This window comes from Chanos chanos, chromosome 6 (assembly GCF_902362185.1).
Source record: "Chanos chanos chromosome 6, fChaCha1.1, whole genome shotgun sequence".
Lineage (NCBI taxonomy): Eukaryota > Metazoa > Chordata > Actinopteri > Gonorynchiformes > Chanidae > Chanos > Chanos chanos.
Window position 1 is genome coordinate 792,501 of NC_044500.1, and position 20,000 is coordinate 812,500.

The 20,000-nt window shown below is 42.4% G+C and overlaps 1 protein-coding gene across 1 annotated transcript in view; it reads right to left on the bottom strand.

The window, feature by feature from the left end:
- Positions 1–20,000, bottom strand: part of dync2h1 (dynein cytoplasmic 2 heavy chain 1) — a 163,782-nt gene that overhangs the window by 79,143 nt on the left and 64,639 nt on the right. The window contains exons 46-54 of the mRNA XM_030776669.1: positions 15,574–15,682; positions 13,232–13,393; positions 7,220–7,350; positions 6,715–6,963; positions 6,278–6,386; positions 5,918–6,031; positions 2,883–3,025; positions 2,671–2,749; positions 264–424 (exon numbers count right to left, since the gene is read on the bottom strand). Coding sequence (XP_030632529.1) covers positions 264–424; positions 2,671–2,749; positions 2,883–3,025; positions 5,918–6,031; positions 6,278–6,386; positions 6,715–6,963; positions 7,220–7,350; positions 13,232–13,393; positions 15,574–15,682 — 1,257 coding nt within the window. The remainder of the gene's footprint in view (positions 1–263; positions 425–2,670; positions 2,750–2,882; positions 3,026–5,917; positions 6,032–6,277; positions 6,387–6,714; positions 6,964–7,219; positions 7,351–13,231; positions 13,394–15,573; positions 15,683–20,000) is intronic.

Genomic DNA, 20,000 nt, shown 5'->3' on the forward strand with positions numbered 1-20,000 from the left:
CTGTTTACCTGTCCCCCTGTTTACCTGTCCCCCTGTTTACCTGTCCCTCTGTTTACCCGTCCCTCTGTTTATCTGTCCCCTGTTTACCTGTCCCTCTGTTTACCTGTCCTCCTGTTTACCTGTCCCCCTGTTTACCTGTCCCCCCGTTTACCTGTCCCCCCGTTTACCTGTCCCTCTATTTACCTGTGTGTGTGTGTGTGTGTTTGCGTGTGTGTGAGCGTGTGCATGTGTGTGTACGTGTAGCTGCAGTGTCTGATGACTACCTGAAGGTGGCGCTGTTTCTTGGTGAGCTGGGTTTGTTTGTGTGCATAGATGGAGCCGTAGGTATGAAGGAAGGACAAGTAGTGTCTGGGTGTGGCCCCAAACTCACGACATGAATCATGGATCAGCAAGAACGAGTTAGCCAGCTCAGCATGGGCTACAGCTGCAACACACAGCAACAGACACATTTAACACACAGCAACAGACACATGAAACACACAGCAACAGACACATGAAACACACAGCAACAGACACATTAAACACACAGCAACAGACACATTAAACACACAGCAACAGACACATTTAACACACAGCAACAAACACAAACACAGCAACAGACACATGAAACACACAGCAACAGACACATGAAACTCACAGCAACAGACACATTTAACACACAGCAACAGACACATTTAACACACAGCAACAGACACATTTAACACACAGCAACAGACACAAACACAGCAACAGACACATTTAACACACAGCAACAGACACATGAAACACACAGCAACAGACACTTTTAACACACAGCAACAGACACATTTAACACACAGCAACAGACACATTTAACACACAGCAACAGACACTTTTAACACACAGCAACAGACACATGAAACACACAGCAACAGACACATTAAACACACAGCAACAGACACATGAAACACACAGCAACAGACACATGAAACACACAGCAACAGACACATGAAACACACAGCAACAGACACATTTAACACACAGCAACAGACACTTTTAACACACAGCAACAGACACATTTAACACACAGCAACAGACACATTTAACACACAGCAACAGACACAAACACAGCAACAGACACATTTAACACACAGCAACAGACACATGAAACACACAGCAACAGACACTTTTAACACACAGCAACAGACACATTTAACACACAGCAACAGACACATTTAACACACAGCAACAGACACTTTTAACACACAGCAACAGACACATTTAACACACAGCAACAGACACAAACACAGCAACAGACACATTTAACACACAGCAACAGACACTTTTAACACACAGCAACAGACACATGAAACACACAGCAACAGACACATTAAACTCACAGTGACAGATATATTAAACACACAGCAACAGACGCATGAAACGCACAGTGACAGATATATTAAACACACAGCAACACATATACAGACACACACACGCAGTACACACACAATACATACACATACATACACAGACACACACACACACACACACACACAGTTTCCATTTTCAGATGCATCCAGGTGAAATAAAGTCCTCAGCAGCAGATGTGCTAGCCTGTTAAATTCACACTAGTCATTAGTTCTGTGTGCATTTAAATAAAAGAGCAAACAGTCACATCAGTGTTGGTTTTATTCGATGCTATTTCCAAGCAGCCAAGACATAATGAGAGACGTTCATCGCTGTCTTTCTGTCGGTGTGTCTGTGGTGCACAGAGGATAGCACAGGCAGGGGACACAGAGAGCAGGAGATCAAATGAATTACATTAATTACACTTACATTTTCACTACTGTCCCTAATGCAAAAATACCACTTTACATTTTAAGCTTTTGTTTAAAGTGCATGACTTTATTTAATACGTAATGAGTGGGCTCATTTTGCCTTCTGAAAACGTGATGGTACCCGTTTTTCTACAGTATCGTAGGTACCGCGGATGAAATTCGTCCGGATCTGACGCCTACAAGTGTTCTAGTCTGCCGTTAAATGCCAAAGGTAGGAGAAGAACGCCTACCAGCACAAAAGAACAACAACACGGAAGAACAACAACACGGAAGAACAACAACACGTGGAAGATGGCGACAAGTGCAGCTGCAGCGACAGCTCCGCCTCGATTCGTCAAAAAGAAAACCAGTGAGAGTCGAGTACGGAAGTACTTTACGTTTGAGACGGACCATCAAGTGTTAATAATAAATCCGCAAAAACCAGCATGCAAACGGTGCCATTGCACTTTTCAGATGAAAAAAAAGTTGATTGTTTGTAGTTAAGCATAGTATTGTTTGTTTTAAATACTTGAAGGCCACATGCCACTGTTCTTTCTTGTGATGTTAATAGTTGTTTCTTCTTATTTATTACCTGTGGGCTACATGCCACTGTTGCTGTTTTTCGTAATGTTCAAATGGTTTTTTAAAGGAGTGTATGTTGAAGCACATGGGATTTACTGTTTTGGGGTTTTTTTCACTGTGGTATCGAATTGGGTATCAAGACTCGTGAAATTTCACTGGTAAATTTCTGGCATCATGACATGCCTTCTATACACAAACACCACACACACCGTACAGTCTATTCACATGACACACACTCCACACACAAACACACACTCTGTACATGAGAACCATTAATACCTTGCGATGTACACATTCTGCTTGCTCTCTTTACCTGGTTTCTTTTTCGGCTCCTTCTCAGAACCTCTCTCCCCCTCTTCTCCAAATAACCTTGAAAACAACATCTCCGGGATCTGAAGTAAAAATCACACACCGTGGTTCGGACTGAGGTTCATGTAACATTCATAAAAATACATCAATGCATAATTTCACAGAAGTGACACAGAAGGCCCCTACATAATGTATGCTGCTTTATCTGTGTTTCACCTTCTTCATGCTGCTCTCTGACCATCCTTCCATCCACTGTACTGAGCACTTGCGGTAGAGGGCGGGGTTACTTTCACAGTTAATGGTAAAGTTACTGTTGGTGCAGTCCATTATTAGCACAATATGGAGGTTCTGCTGAATACCTATACAAAAGGCGAGATGTGAGAGAGTAAGAGGGTATTGTAAATATACAGTCTTGTCTAAATGCCATAAATGTGTAGTAAGATGATGTAAAGGTGTAGTGAGGGGTAGATGATGTAAAGGTGTAGTGAGGGGTAGATGATGTAAAGGTGTAGTCAAGAGTAGATGATGTAAATGTGTAGTCAGGGGTAGATGATGTAAAGCTGTAGTCAGGGGTAGATGATGTAAAGGTGTAGCCAGGGGTGGATGATGTAAATGTGTAGTCAGGAGTAGATGATGTAAATGTGTAGCCAGGAGTAGATGATGTAAATGTGTAGTCAGGGGTTGATGACATAAAGGTGTAGTCAGGGGTAGATGATGTAAAGATGTAGCCAGGAGTAGATGATGTAAATGTGTAGTCAGGGGTGGATGACATAAAGGTGTAGTCAGGGGTAGATGATGTAAAGGTGTAGTCAGGGGTGGATGATGTAAAGGTGTAGTGAGGGGTAGATGATGTAAAGGTGTAGTCAGGGGTAGATGATGTAAAGGTGTAGCCAGGGGTGGATGATGTAAATGTGTAGTCAGGAGTAGATGATGTAAAGGTGTAGTCAGGGGTGGATGATGTAAAGGTGTAGTCAGGGGTAGATGATGTATTTGTGTAGTGAGGGGTAGATGATGTAAATGTGTAGTGAGGGGTAGATGATGTAAATGTGTAGTGAGGGGTAGATGATGTAAAGGTGTAGTCAGGGGTGGATGATGTAAAGGTGTAGTCAGGGGTAGATGATGTAAATGTGTAGCCAGGGGTGGATGATGTAAATGTGTAGTCAGGAGTAGATGATGTAAAGGTGTAGTCAGGGGTGGATGATGTAAAGGTGTAGTCAGGGGTGGATGATGTAAAGGTGTAGTCAGGGGTAGATGATGTAAATGTATAGTCAAGAGTAGATGATGTAAATGTGTAGTCAGGGGTGGATGATGTAAATGTGTAGTGAGGGGTAGATGATGTAAATGTGTAGTGAGGGGTAGATGATGTAAAGGTGTAGTCAGGGGTGGATGATGTAAATGTGTTGTCAGGGGTGGATGATGTAAAGGTGTAGTCAGGGGTGGATGATGTAAAGGTGTAGTCAGGGGTAGATGATGTAAAGGTGTAGTCAGGGGTAGATGATGTAAATGTGTAGTCAGGGGTAGATGATGTAAATGTGTAGTCAGGGGTAGATGATGTAAAGGTGTAGTCAGGGGTAGATGATGTAAATGTGCAGTCAGGGGTAGATGATGTAAAGGTGTAGTCAGGGATAGATGATGTAAAGGTGTAGTCAGGGGTGGATGATGTAAAGGTGTAGTCAGGGGTAGATGATGTAAAGGTGTAGTCAGGGATAGATGATGTAAAGGTGTAGTCAGGGGTAGATGATGTAAAGGTGTAGTCAGGGGTAGATGATGTAAAGGTGTAGTCAGGGGTAGATGATGTAAAGGTGTAGCCAGGGGTGGATGATGTAAATGTGTAGTCAGGAGTAGATGATGTAAATGTGTAGTCAGGGGTGGATGATGTAAAGGTGTAGTCAGGGGTAGATGATGTAAAGGTGTAGTCAGGGGTAGATGATGTAAAGGTGTAGCCAGGGGTGGATGATGTAAATGTGTAGTCAGGAGTAGATGATGTAAATGTGTAGTCAGGGGTGGATGATGTAAAGGTGTAGTCAGGGGTAGATGATGTATTTGTGTAGTCAGGGGTAGATGATGTAAAGGTGTAGTCAGGGGTAAATGATGTAAATGTGTAGTGAGGGGTAAATGATGTAAAGTAAAGGTGTAGTCAGGGGTGGATGATGTAAAGGTGTAGTCAGGGGTGGATGATGTAAATGTGTAGTGAGGGGTGGATGATGTAAAGGTGTAGCCAGGGGTAGATGATGTAAATGTGTAGTCAGGGGTAGATGATGTAAAGGTGTAGTGAGGGGTAGATGATGTAAAGATGTAGTCAGGGGTAGATGATGTAAATGTGTAGTCAGGGGTGGATGATGTAAAGGTGTAGTCAGGGGTGGATGATGTAAAGGTGTAGTCAGGGGTAGATGATGTAAATGTGTAGTCAAGAGTAGATGATGTAAATGTGTAGTCAGGGGTGGATGATGTAAAGGTGTAGTCAGGGGTAGATGATGTAAATGTGTAGTGAGGGGTAGATGATGTAAATGTGTAGTCAGGGGTAGATGATGTAAAGGTGTAGTCAGGGGTAGATGATGTAAAGGTGTAGTCAGGGGTAGATGATGTAAAGGTGTAGTCAGGGGTGGATGATGTAAAGGTGTAGTCAGGGGTAAATGATGTAAATGTGTAGTCAGGGGTAAATGATGTAAAGGTGTAGTCAGGGGTAGATGATGTAAAGGTGTAGCCAGGGGTGGATGATGTAAATGTGTAGTCAGGAGTAGATGATGTAAATGTGTAGTCAGGGGTGGATGATATAAAGGTGTAGTCAGGGGTAGATGATGCAAATGTGTAGTCAGGGGTTGATGATAGTAAGGTTTGGTTAATGGTACATGTGTAATAAACCATGGATTTATCACTGGAGCTGGTTCAGTTTTCTTTCAAACCATATTATAACACAAACCAAACTGCGTCCCAAACACTGAGGTACAAGCCAAACTGTGAAGAGGGGAAACAGTTACACCTGTAGTAGTAATGTGTACATAATCTAAATGTGTACTGATAGTTAAATAATGTAAATGTGTACTGACAGGTAAATAATGCAAGTGTGTTCTGACAGGACAGGAGTGAATGGGGTGTATAGAGTGAATGGGGTGTATAGAGGAGTGAATGGGGTGTATAGAGGAGTGAATGGGGTGTACAGAGGAGTGAATGGGGTGTATAGAGGAGTGAATAGAGTGCGTAGAGAAGGGTGTGTCTGTTGATGTGGGAGTGAACCGTAGCTGTGCACTCACGCTGAGCGTAGTAGTTAAAGACGGGTCCTGTGACGCCATCCTGAGCAGCCTGGTCTTTTAGACAGGACAGCAGAGGCTCCAGTTCCTCTGGGCTGTACAAACCTGGAACCTCCCCTGCATGACACACAATACACACACAGATCAAACACACACACACATCACATACAAATCACACACACACACACACACACACACACACATCATATACACAAACACACGCATGTCACATACAGATTACACAACCACAGATCACACACACACACACCTACACACACACACGCATATCGCATACAAAGCACACACACACACACACATGCACACACACCTCATACAGAAAACACACAATTTTATGAAACTGACCTGAGGATAAGAGACTGTTGACCATCTCCAGAAAGGACGGATGGACAAACTGATAATCTTCCAAAAGTAGCACCACCTGCTGTCCATCGATACCAGCCAACTGCATTACCTGCACCGGAGAGAAACATACACAGTAACACCTCACAGTATACCAGGGACAGTACCACACCACAGTATACCAGGGACAGTACCACACCACAGTATACCAGGGACAGTACCACACCACAGTATACCAGGGACAGTACCACACCACAGTATATCAGGGACAGTACCACATCAGCCCATGAACACAAACGACAATAGTGTACAAGTAGGTAGGTGAACGGATGGAAAAAGAGAGAGATAGACAGAAAGAAAGAGGGGGAGGGCACGACAAGGACAAAGTCAGAAGAAAAGGTGTTGTCCTGCCCGACTCATACTGGGCAAGCAGCTCTTACCGTTTTCAGGTCTGTTCTGAACTGTTTGGGTCCGTAACCACGGGAGATCTTGGGTGTGAAGAGTGTCGCTCCATGCATGTGGCTGACTACGCTCGCTGCTGTGCGTCTGCCCACGCCACAGCGACCAGCCAACAGCAAAGATCCGCCCGGGTGGCTCAGAACACGATCCACGCGCGACATGTAGTCCAAGACTTCACGGAACAACAGAATGTCCAGCTCACGATTGTCTCGGCCATACAGAACAATACCCTGGATGAAGACAGACAAACAACATTAACACACACACACACACAAAATCATTACACACACACACACACACACACACAATAAGCACACACACACACACACACTCACACAATCATTACACACACACACAAACACACACACACACAAATAAACAAACACACACAACCATCACACACATACACACACAACCATCTCACACACACACACACACACACACACCTTTCATGAAGATAGCTCAACCATAATGCCATTGACTGACCTTGTGAATGACCTCTCTGAGGTCAGTGGAATCCAGGCGACCCAGAGGTTTACCGTGAGGGGGGAGGGGCTGACCTGAGCCTGTGATCTTCCCTGCCTCATGGGATGCACCCCAAGTCACATAGAAACTGTCTGGAAATCACATGACCGGCAGCAGGGGTCAGCACAGGGTAACCTAATCAGGTCTCCTGTCATAATGATCAGTCTGAGTTGCTCAGTGTACACTAGTTACACAGGTAACGAGATGTAAATGTGTGTGTAAAAGTGCACACAGCAAATCTAAAAGTGTTAATTTTCCATAAGGAAATGATGATGTAAGATATGGTGTAAATGTGTAGTGTGATGTGATGAATATGTGTAAGTCTAATAAAAATGGTCCAAAAGTGTAAATGTTAGTTTAGTGTGTAATGGGGTATAAATGTTAGTGTAGTGTGTGGTGAGGTGTGAATGTTAGTGTAGTGTGTGGTGGGGTATAAATGTTAGTGAAGTGTGTAATGGGGTATAAATGTTAGTGCATTGTGTGGTGAGGTGTAAATGTTAGTGTAGTGTGTGGTGAGGTATAAATGTTAGTGTAGTGTGTGGTGAGGTATAAATGTTAGTGTAGTGTGTGGTGAGGTGTAAATGTTAGTGCATTGTGTGGTGAGGTATAAATGTCAGTGTAGCGTGTGGTGAGGTGTAAATGTTAGTGCAGTGTGTGGTGAGGTGTAAATGTTAGTGTAGTGTGTGGTGAGGTGTGAATGTTAGTGCAGTGTGTGGTGAGGTGTAAATGTTAGTGCAGTGTGTGGTGAGGTGTAAATGTTAGTGTAGTGTGTGGTGAGGTATAAATGTTAGTGTAGTGTGTGGTGAGGTGTAAATGTTAGTGCAGTGTGTGGTGAGGTGTAAATGTTAGTGTAGTGTGTAGTGAGGTGTAAATGTTAGTGTAGTGTGTGGTGAGGTGTGAATGTTAGTGTAGTGTGTAATGGGGTATAAATGTTAGTGCAGTGTGTAATGGGGTATAAATGTTAGTGTAGTGTGTGGTGAGGTATAAATGTTAGTGTAGTGTGTGGTGAGGTGTGAATGTTAGTGTAGTGTGTAGTGAGGTGTAAATGTTAGTGTAGTGTGTGGTGAGGTGTGAATGTTAGTGTAGTGTGTAATGGGGTATAAATGTTAGTGTAGTGTGTGGTGAGGTATAAATGTCAGTGTAGCGTGTGGTGAGGTGTGAATGTTAGTGTAGTGTGTGGTGAGGTATAAATGTTAGTGCAGTGTGTGGTGAGGTATAAATGTTAGTGTAGTGTGTGGTGAGGTGTGAATGTTAGTGTAGTGTGTAATGGGGTATAAATGTTAGTGCATTGTGTGGTGAGGTATAAATGTTAGTGTAGTGTGTGGTGGGGTATAAATGTTAGTGTAGTGTGTGGTGAGGTATAAATGTTAGTGTAGTGTGTGGTGAGGTATAAATGTTAGTGTAGTGTGTGGTGAGGTGTAAATGTTAGTGTAGTGTGTGGTGAGGTGTGAATGTTAGTGTAGTGTGTGGTGAGGTGTGAATGTTAGTGTAGTGTGTGGTGAGGTGTGAATGTTAGTGTAGTGTGTAATGGGGTATAAATGTTAGTGTAGTGTGTGGTGAGGTATAAATGTTAGTGTAGTGTGTGGTGAGGTGTGAATGTTAGTGTAGTGTGTGGTGAGGTGTAAATGTTAGTGTAGTGTGTGGTGAGGTGTGAATGTTAGTGTAGTGTGTAATGGGGTATAAATGTTAGTGCAGTGTGTGGTGGGGTATAAATGTTAGTGTAGTGTGTGGTGAGGTATAAATGTTAGTGTAGTGTGTGGTGAGGTATAAATGTTAGTGTAGTGTGTGGTGAGGTGTGAATGTTAGTGTAGTGTGTGGTGAGGTATAAATGTTAGTGTAGTGTGTGGTGAGGTGTAAATGTTAGTGTAGTGTGTGGTGAGGTGTGAATGTTAGTGTAGTGTGTGGTGAGGTGTGAATGTTAGTGTAGTGTGTGGTGAGGTATAAATGTTAGTGTAGTGTGTGGTGAGGTGTGAATGTTAGTGTAGTGTGTAATGGGGTATAAATGTTAGTGTAGTGTGTGGTGAGGTATAAATGTTAGTGTAGTGTGTGGTGAGGTGTGAATGTTAGTGTAGTGTGTAGTGAGGTGTAAATGTTAGTGTAGTGTGTGGTGAGGTGTGAATGTTAGTGTAGTGTGTAATGGGGTATAAATGTTAGTGCAGTGTGTAATGGGGTATAAATGTTAGTGTAGTGTGTGGTGAGGTATAAATGTCAGTGTAGCGTGTGGTGAGGTGTGAATGTTAGTGTAGTGTGTAGTGAGGTGTAAATGTTAGTGTAGTGTGTGGTGAGGTGTGAATGTTAGTGTAGTGTGTAATGGGGTATAAATGTTAGTGTAGTGTGTGGTGAGGTATAAATGTTAGTGTAGTGTGTGGTGAGGTGTAAATGTTAGTGTAGTGTGTGGTGAGGTGTGAATGTTAGTGTAGTGTGTAATGGGGTATAAATGTTAGTGTAGTGTGTGGTGAGGTATAAATGTCAGTGTAGCGTGTGGTGAGGTGTGAATGTTAGTGTAGTGTGTAGTGAGGTGTAAATGTTAGTGTAGTGTGTGGTGAGGTGTGAATGTTAGTGTAGTGTGTAATGGGGTATAAATGTTAGTGTAGTGTGTGGTGAGGTATAAATGTTAGTGTAGTGTGTGGTGAGGTATAAATGTTAGTGTAGTGTGTGGTGAGGTGTGAATGTTAGTGTAGTGTGTGGTGAGGTATAAATGTTAGTGCAGTGTGTGGTGAGGTGTAAATGTTAGTGTAGTGTGTGGTGAGGTATAAATGTTAGTGTAGTGTGTGGTGAGGTGTGAATGTTAGTGTAGTGTGTAATGGGGTATAAATGTTAGTGCATTGTGTGGTGAGGTATAAATGTTAGTGTAGTGTGTGGTGGGGTATAAATGTTAGTGTAGTGTGTGGTGAGGTATAAATGTTAGTGTAGTGTGTGGTGAGGTATAAATGTTAGTGTAGTGTGTGGTGAGGTGTGAATGTTAGTGTAGTGTGTAATGGGGTATAAATGTTAGTGTAGTGTGTGGTGAGGTGTAAATGTTAGTGTGGTGTGTGGTGAGGTATAAATGTTAGTGTAGTGTGTGGTGAGGTGTAAATGTTAGTGTAGTGTGCGGTGAGGTATAAATGTTAGTGTAGTGTGTGGTGAGGTATAAATGTTAGTGTAGTGTGTGGTGAGGTATAAATGTTAGTGTAGTGTGTGGTGAGGTGTGAATGTTAGTGTAGTGTGTGGTGAGGTGTAAATGTTAGTGCAGTGTGTGGTGAGGTATAAATGTTAGTGTAGTGTGTGGTGAGGTGTAAATGTTAGTGTGGTGTGTGGTGAGGTGTAAATGTTAGTGTAGTGTGCGGTGAGGTATAAATGTTAGTGTAGTGTGTGGTGAGGTATAAACGTTAGTGTAGTGTGTGGTGAGGTGTAAATGTTAGTGTAGTGTGTGGTGAGGTATAAATGTTAGTGTAGTGTGTGGTGAGGTGTGAATGTTAGTGTAGTGTGTAATGGGGTATAAATGTTAGTGTAGTGTGTGGTGAGGTATAAATGTTAGTGTAGTGTGTGGTGAGGTATAAATGTTAGTGTAGTGTGTGGTGAGGTGTAAATGTTAGTGTAGTGTGTGGTGAGGTATAAATGTTAGTGTAGTGTGTGGTGAGGTGTGAATGTTAGTGTAGTGTGTAATGGGGTATAAATGTTAGTGTAGTGTGTGGTGAGGTATAAATGTTAGTGTAGTGTGTAATGGGGTATAAATGTTAGTGTAGTGTGTGGTGGGGTGTAAATGTTAGTGTAGTGTGCAATGGGGTATAAATGTTAGTGTAGTGTGTGGTGGGGTGTAAATGTTAGTGTAGTGTGTGGTGAGGTATAAATGTTAGTGTAGTGTGCGGTGAGGTGTAAATGTTAGTGTAGTGTGTGGTGAGGTATAAATGTTAGTGTAGTGTGCGGTGAGGTGTAAATGTTAGTGTAGTGTGTAATGGGGTATAAATGTTAGTGTAGTGTGTGGTGAGGTGTAAATGTTAGTGTAGTGTGCAATGGGGTATAAATGTTAGTGTAGTGTGTGGTGGGGTGTAAATGTTAGTGTAGTGTGTGGTGAGGTATAAATGTTAGTGTAGTGTGCGGTGAGGTGTAAATGTTAGTGTAGTGTGCGGTGAGGTGTAAATGTTAGTGTAGTGTGTGGTGAGGTATAAATGTTAGTGTAGTGTGTGGTGAGGTATAAATGTTAGTGTAGTGTGTGGTGAGGTGTAAATGTTAGTGTAGTGTGTGGTGAGGTATAAATGTTAGTGTAGTGTGTGGTGAGGTGTAAATGTTAGTGTAGTGTGTAATGGGGTATAAATGTTAGTGCATTGTGTGGTGAGGTATAAATGTTAGTGTAGTGTGTGGTAAGGTGTGAATGTTAGTATAGTGTGTGGTGAGGTGTGAATGTTAGTGTAGTGTGTGGTGAGGTGTGAATGTTAGTGTAGTGTGTAATGGGGTATAAATGTTAGTGCATTGTGTGGTGAGGTATAAATGTTAGTGTAGTGTGTGGTGAGGTATAAATGTTAGTGTAGTGTGTAATGGGGTATAAATGTTAGTGTCGTGTGTAATGGGGTATAAATGTTAGTGTAGTGTGTGGTGAGGTATAAATGTTAGTGTAGTGTGCGGTGAGGTATAAATGTTAGTGTAGTGTGTGGTGAGGTATAAATGTTAGTGTAGTGTGTGGTGGGGTATAAATGTTAGTGTAGTGTGCGGTGAGGTATAAATGTTAGTGTAGTGTGTGGTGAGGTGTAAATGTTAGTGTAGTGTGTGGTGGGGTATAAATGTTAGTGTAGTGTGCGGTGAGGTATAAATGTTAGTGTAGTGTGTGGTGAGGTATAAATGTTAGTGTAGTGTGTGGTGAGGTATAAATGTTAGTGTAGTGTGTGGTGAGGTGTAAATGTTAGTGTAGTGTGTGGTGAGGTGTAAATGTTAGTGTAGTGTGTGGTGAGGTGTAAATGTTAGTGTAGTGTGTGGTGAGGTATAAATGTTAGTGTAGTGTGTGGTGAGGTATAAATGTTAGTGTAGTGTGTGGTGAGGTGTAAATGTTAGTGTAGTGTGCGGTGAGGTATAAACGTTAGTGTAGTGTGTGGTGGGGTATAAATGTTAGTGTAGTGTGTGGTGAGGTGTAAATGTTAGTGTAGTGTGTGGTGAGGTATAAATGTTAGTGTAGTGTGTGGTGAGGTGTAAATGTTAGTGTAGTGTGTGGTGAGGTGTAAACGTTAGTGTAGTGTGTGGTGAGGTGTAAACGTTAGTGTAGTGTGTGGTGGGGTATAAATGTTAGTGTAGTGTGCGGTGAGGTATAAACGTTAGTGTAGTGTGTGGTGAGGTATAAATGTCAGTGTAGTGTGCGGTGAGGTATAAATGTTAGTGTAGTGTGTGGTGAGGTATAAATGTTAGTGTAGTGTGTGGTGAGGTGTAAATGTTAGTGTAGTGTGTGGTGAGGTGTAAATGTTAGTGTAGTGTGTGGTGAGGTATAAATGTTAGTGTAGTGTGTGGTGAGGTGTAAATGTTAGTGTAGTGTGTGGTGAGGTATAAACGTTAGTGTAGTGTGTAATGGGGTATAAATGTTAGTGTAGTGTGTGGTGAGGTGTGAATGTTAGTGTAGTGTGTGGTGAGGTGTGAATGTTAGTGTAGTGTGTGGTGAGGTGTAAATGTTAGTGTAGTGTGCGGTGAGGTATAAATGTTAGTGTAGTGTGTGGTGAGGTATAAATGTTAGTGTAGTGTGTGGTGAGGTGTAAATGTTAGTGTAGTGTGTGGTGAGGTGTGAATGTTAGTGTAGTGTGTAATGGGGTATAAATGTTAGTGTAGTGTGTGGTGAGGTGTAAATGTTAGTGCATTGTGTGGTGAGGTATAAATGTTAGTGTAGTGTACAGTGAGGTGTAAATGTTGAATAAAGTGTGTAATGGGGTATAAATGTCTGTAAAGACTGTAAAGCCCTACATGTTAGTGTAAAGGTACAGTAGGAAGCCAATGTGAAGGTGTAACTAAAGTTTGTACCTATCAGGTTGTCGAGTACGTCAGAGCCCCAGTCACTCTGGATGACTGAGGACAGGATGTTGTCGAACGTGTTGAGGTCTTTAACTGTCACTAAACGGTCTCTGAAGAGCCGGCGGGCCTCACAGGCAACGATTTCCAACACTGAGTCTGTAGCGTTTTGCCCTAAACAGACCAAACCATTAGAGCTCACTGAGAGGGGCAGCATGATAAAATGATTTTATCCAGGCATTTTTGAGTGCACATACTGTATGGACAAGAAAGAAAAAATGAGAGAGAGAGAGAGAGAGAGAGAGAGAGAGAGAGAGAGAGGAAGGATATTTAAATGATGACAAATGGAGAAAGTGGAAACTGTAAATTAAAATGAAGGACTGTAGTTGTTATCACAGCATGACGACACTGCCATGTGACGGGGGCTGGAGCAATGATGGGCAGAGAGGAGAGAATTTCACACACATACCCAAAACCACACACATTCGCACATATTCACACACACTCACACACGCGTACACATACACATACATACCCACAACCACACACACTCACACACACTCACACATACACTCACACAACCACACACACTCACACACATTCACACACACTCACACATACATACCCACAACCATACACACATACACATACATACCCACAACCACACACTCACACATATTCACACACACTCACACACACATACCCACAACCACATACACTCACACACACTCACACACACATACCCACATCCACACACACTCACACACACATACCCACAACCACATACATTCACACATATTCACACACACTCACACACACATACCCACAACCACACACACTCACACACACATACCCACAACCACATACATTCACACATATTCACACACACTCACACACACATACCCACAACCACACACACTCACACACACATACCCACAACCACATACACTCACACATATTCACACACACTCACACATAGATACACAGTCGCACACACATTCACACATACTCACACACACTCACACACACATACCCACAACCACATACACTCACACACACATACCCACAACCACATACACTCACACATATTCACACACACTCACACACACATACCCACAACCACACACACTCACACACACATACCCACAACCACATACACTCACACACACTCACACATACACTCACACAACCACACACACTCACACACATTCACACACACTCGCACATATTCACACACACTCACACACGCGTACACATACACATACATACCCACAACCACACACACTCACACACACTCACACACACTCACACATACACTCACACAACCACACACACTCACACACATTCACACACACTCACACATACATACCCACAACCATACACACATACACATACATACCCACAACCACACACTCACACATATTCACACACACTCACACACACATACCCACAACCACATACACTCACACACACTCACACACACATACCCACATCCACACACACTCACACACACATACCCACAACCACATACATTCACACATATTCACACACACTCACACACACATACCCACAACCACACACACTCACACACATATACCCACAACCACATACACTCACACATATTCACACACACTCACACATAGATACACAGTCGCACACACATTCACACATACTCACACACACTCACACACACATACCCACAACCACATACACTCACACACACTCACACACACATACCCACAACCACACACACTCACACACACATACCCACAACCGCATACATTCACACATATTCACACACACTCACACACACATACCCACAACCACACACAGTCACACACACATACCCACAACCACACACACTCACACACACATACCCACAACCGCATACATTCACACATATTCACACACACTCACACACACATACCCACAACCACACACAGTCACACACACATACCCACAACCACATACACTCACACATATTCACACACACTCACACATAGATACACAGTCGCACACACATTCACACATACTCACACACAACCACACACACTCACACACATTCACACACACATACATACCCACAACCACACACACATACACATACATACCCACAACCACACACACTCACACATATTCACACACACTCACACATACATACACAGTCGCACACACATTCACACACACTCACACACAACCACACACACTCACACATATTCACACAAACATACCCACAACCACACATACACATACATACCCACAACCACACATACACACACTCACACAAACTCACACACAGTGCGTGTGTGTGTGTGTGAGAGAGAGAGAGAGGGAGAGAGAGAGAGTGAGAAAACACTCACCTGAAGTGAGGTCATATCTGAGCAGACTGAGGATCCACTGAGTGAGAACACATGGAGTGAACAGATAGTGACTGTAATCATCCACCGTGAATTTTGCTTTCACCTAGACACACACACACACACACACACACACACATTATTACAACTGTACTGCAAATATCAGACCAGCTAGCCAACGTCAAGTCAAAGCTTTTCCTGACAGAGAGAAATGTGCTCTGCGTGCGTGTGTGAGTGTGTGGGGGTGTGTATGTGTCTGTGTGCACGCGTTCACATGTGTACGTGTGTGTGTGTGCATTTGTGTGTGTGTGTGTTTGTGTAGATGATATTTAAGCAACAGGAGTGTTCCTCATTGTGTAATAAGTAGGACTGGGTATCAGCACAGGTGTCCCGATTCGATTACTATTCACAAGCTACTATTCGATTCAATCCGATTCGATTTGATTCTGATTCGATTCCGTTTTGATAGGAATGAGATATGAAATACTATATAGCAGATTTCCATATTTGGAGAGACGTTTAAAAGGCTCTAAAGGGAACACAGACTGACAAATGCAGAGTCACTGGAAACAAACTGTGAAAACCACTAAAGGCCAAAGGCTCGTATACCAAAATCTTTTTATGTGAGGAACACGTGAGTATAGTTCCTTAAAAACAAAAGCAACTCTTTCAAAGCACAAAAAAACGACTTCTGACTGAAGAGCATAGCTAAAATTAAAGATGGGCAAGTCTAAAAGTCACATGACATGTTTCACAAGGACTTAAAGACATGTGCCAAAACATACATTAGAGTTTGTAATGTTTTTGGTCCACGTGCTCTGGCAGAAGGTGACTTTATAAGATGTCGCTGTCTCGTTTAACTTTTAAGGTTTAACGACCTGTGAACGCATTACGGTGGAATATTAGAGCCACACTGAGAAAATTCTGAGGTTTAAAGAATAAGATCGTAATATTACGAGAATAAAGTGACATTTTTACAAGAAAAAAGTCATAATATTACGAGAGTAAAGTCATAATTTTAGGCTACATTTTATTTTACAGGGAAACACCAGAAGAGCAACCTGCGTTAAAATGAGGAACATGGAGCATCTGGTGAAGTTATATTTCAGTATAGGTTTCACAAATAATGAAATACTGTTGACTGATGTGTGAGGCACGATATGACGGCTGAGACCAACAGCAGCTGCCAAAAGCTCAGGCTGCCATTGACTGTCCTCTCGCCCGTTTTGTTGGTTGCTATAATTTTACGATTTTATTCTCGTAATATTATGACTTTTTTTCTTGAAATACAGGCAGTCCCCAGGTTACAAACAAGATCCATTCCCTAAGTCTGTCTTTAAGTCGAATTTGTAAGTAAGTCAGAACAGGTACATGCACAGTGATAATGGCAACGTGATCCAACTTAAAATGGTGGACAGCGTGCTCCTCCCTCAAGCCTTCGAACCGCTGAAGCCGCACAATGTTTTCATGAGCGTCATAAGGTAGTGCACGCATTCATTATCACGAACCATTGTATTTAACTCACATTTTTAATATAATAGGCTTTATGGCAGTCCGTTTTCTGTAAGTCGCACATTCGTAACTCGGGGACTGCTTGTATTAAAACTTCATTCTCATTCATTTACAACTTTATTCTCATAATATTATGACTTCTTTCTCAATTACGACTTTACCCTCGTAATATTACGTCATCATTCTCCATATCTCAGAATTTTTTCCCCCCAGTGTGGCCCTAATATTCTGTCGTAATGCATAGAGGAAAACCTGTTACATCAATTGTTTTACTGTGATGCAAGCTCTCCACTGTCGCCTGCCCACATGAAAGCAGACATGCTCTCCACTGTCGCCTGCCCACATGCTCTCCACTGTCGCCTGCCCACATGAAAGCAGACATGCTCTCCACTGTCGCCTGCCCACATGAAAGCAGACATGCTCTCCTCTGTCGCCTGCCCACATGAAAGCAGACATGCTCTCCACTGTCGCCTGCCCACATGAAAGCAGACATGTGGAACCACTTTGGACTCCGTAAGCTTGACGCTGGCATTGCAGGTGAAAGCAAAGCAACGCTGAGGTGAGATACAGCGCTGGCATTGCAGGTGAAAGCAAAGCAACGCTGAGGTGAGATACAGCGCTGGCATTGCAGGTGAAAGCAAAGCAACGCTGAGGTGAGATACAGCGCTGGCATTGCAGGTGAAAGCAAAGCAACGCTGAGGTGAGATACAGCGCTGGCATTGCAAGTGAAAGCAAAGCTATATGTAAGATCTGCAACGCTGAGGTGAGATACAGCGCTGGCATTGCAGGTGAAAGCAAAGCTATATGTAAGATCTGCAACGCTGAGGTGAGATACAGCGCTGGCATTGCAGGTGAAAGCAAAGCTATATGTAAGATCTGCAACGCTGAGGTGAGATACAGCGGCAACACAAGAAACCTACGTAACAAGACATCACCTGGATGTGTGGGTGCTAACCCCACAATCATACAGGCAGGGCACAATCGAGATGGTGTTTTCAAACAAAATTCCTCATGTAAACTCGAAACTGCCGTTTAAATTCTCAAGTGTTATTTACCCAAAACAACACACGTCATTTCCACTAAAAACGAGAAACGTCAAACTGGACAACAGAGAGTGTGAAACGAGACAGGAGTGTCAGAGGGAGGGCAGTTGACTGACAGGTGAGATTAAAGGAGGGGACCAGTGATTCCCTTTAATACGACAATTAGGCCAGAGCCTGTCTGTTTAGTCGCTTTTCCATGTTTAACCATCACGGAAATGAACCTAGAAAACCAGGGGAAAAAATGCATATTAGCCTGAAAGATCGATCCATAAATTTTGCAGATCGATATTGAATTGGACGAATTTTTAAAAAAGAATAATCGAAAAAACGATATTTTTGCACACCCCTAGTAAAAAGACTCTTTGTGGTTATTTGAAATCAAATCACATTTATCTGAAGCTAGAAAAGGAGAATGAAAGAAAGAGAGAGAAAGATAGAGCTGAAAACTGCAGGTTTTGCAGATGAACACACAACCAGCCACAGCCAATTACCACCATGTTCCCAAAACACAATCGGGGCCAACAGATCACACATGAGGACCAGACTGCACTCTCTGGATTACCCACAGAAAAAACCAGCACACAGCCAAGGAGCAAAGATGTGACAGAGAACATTGCTAAACAACATTTTTTTATCTGTTTGACTTATTTACAAAGAGTGGCCTTGTAACCTTGTAAAATAAAACGATTCAGCAATGACTTGGACACATGTTTTCATAACTTCACAACCCACTGAGTCATAGTCATCAGTTTTTCTTCCACAGAAGAGAGAAAAATGTGTGAAACATATATAACATACACAATGTTGAGTGCACCTGTCCTCAGAATTACCCTGACTGTTTCCATTACATGGTGTGTATCTAAAAAGACTTTAGTAAAACAGCAGGTCCTGAGTGAAAACCCTCTCCGTCATTATTGTCATAACCATCACATTCTCTACACATACAGTGTCTGTCTTTCACACTGAAAACAAAACCCTCTCCGTCATTATTGTCATAACCATCACATTCTCTACACATACAGTGTCTGTCTTTCACACTGAAAACAAAACCCTCTCCGTCATTATTGTCATAACCATCACATTCTCTACACATACAGTGTCTGTCTTTCACACTGAAAACAAAACCCTCTCCGTCATTATTGTCATAACCATCACATTCTCTACACATACAGTGTCTGTCTTTCACACTGAAAACAAAACCCTCTCTGTCATTATTGTCATAACCATCACATTCTCTACACATACAGTGTCTGTCTTTCACACTGAAAACAAAACCCTCTCCGTCATTATTGTCATAACCATCACATTCTCTACACATACAGTGTCTGTCTTTCACACTGAAAACAAAACCCTCTCCGTCATTATTGTCATAACCATCACATTCTCTACACATACAGTGTCTGTCTTTCACACTGAAAACAAAACCCTCTCCATCATAATTGTCATAACCATCACATTCTCTACACATACAGTGTCTGTCTTTCACACTGAAAACAAAACCCTCTCCATCATAATTGTCATAACCATCACATTCTCTACACATACAGTGTCTGTCTTTCACACTGAAAACAAAACCCTCTCCATCATAATTGTCATAACCATCACATTCTCTACACATACAGTGTCTGTCTTTCACACTGAAAACAAAACCCTCTCCATCATAATTGTCATAACCATCACATTCTCTACACATACAGTGTCTGTCTTTCACACTGAAAACAAAACCCTCTCCATCATAATTGTTATAACCATCACATTCCCTCACACATAATTCCACACCACTAACACAACCACCAGTCTCACTGGAAAAGCTCACAGAACCATCACAGTCTTATTGACGGCTGATTAACACCACCACAGTCTTACTGA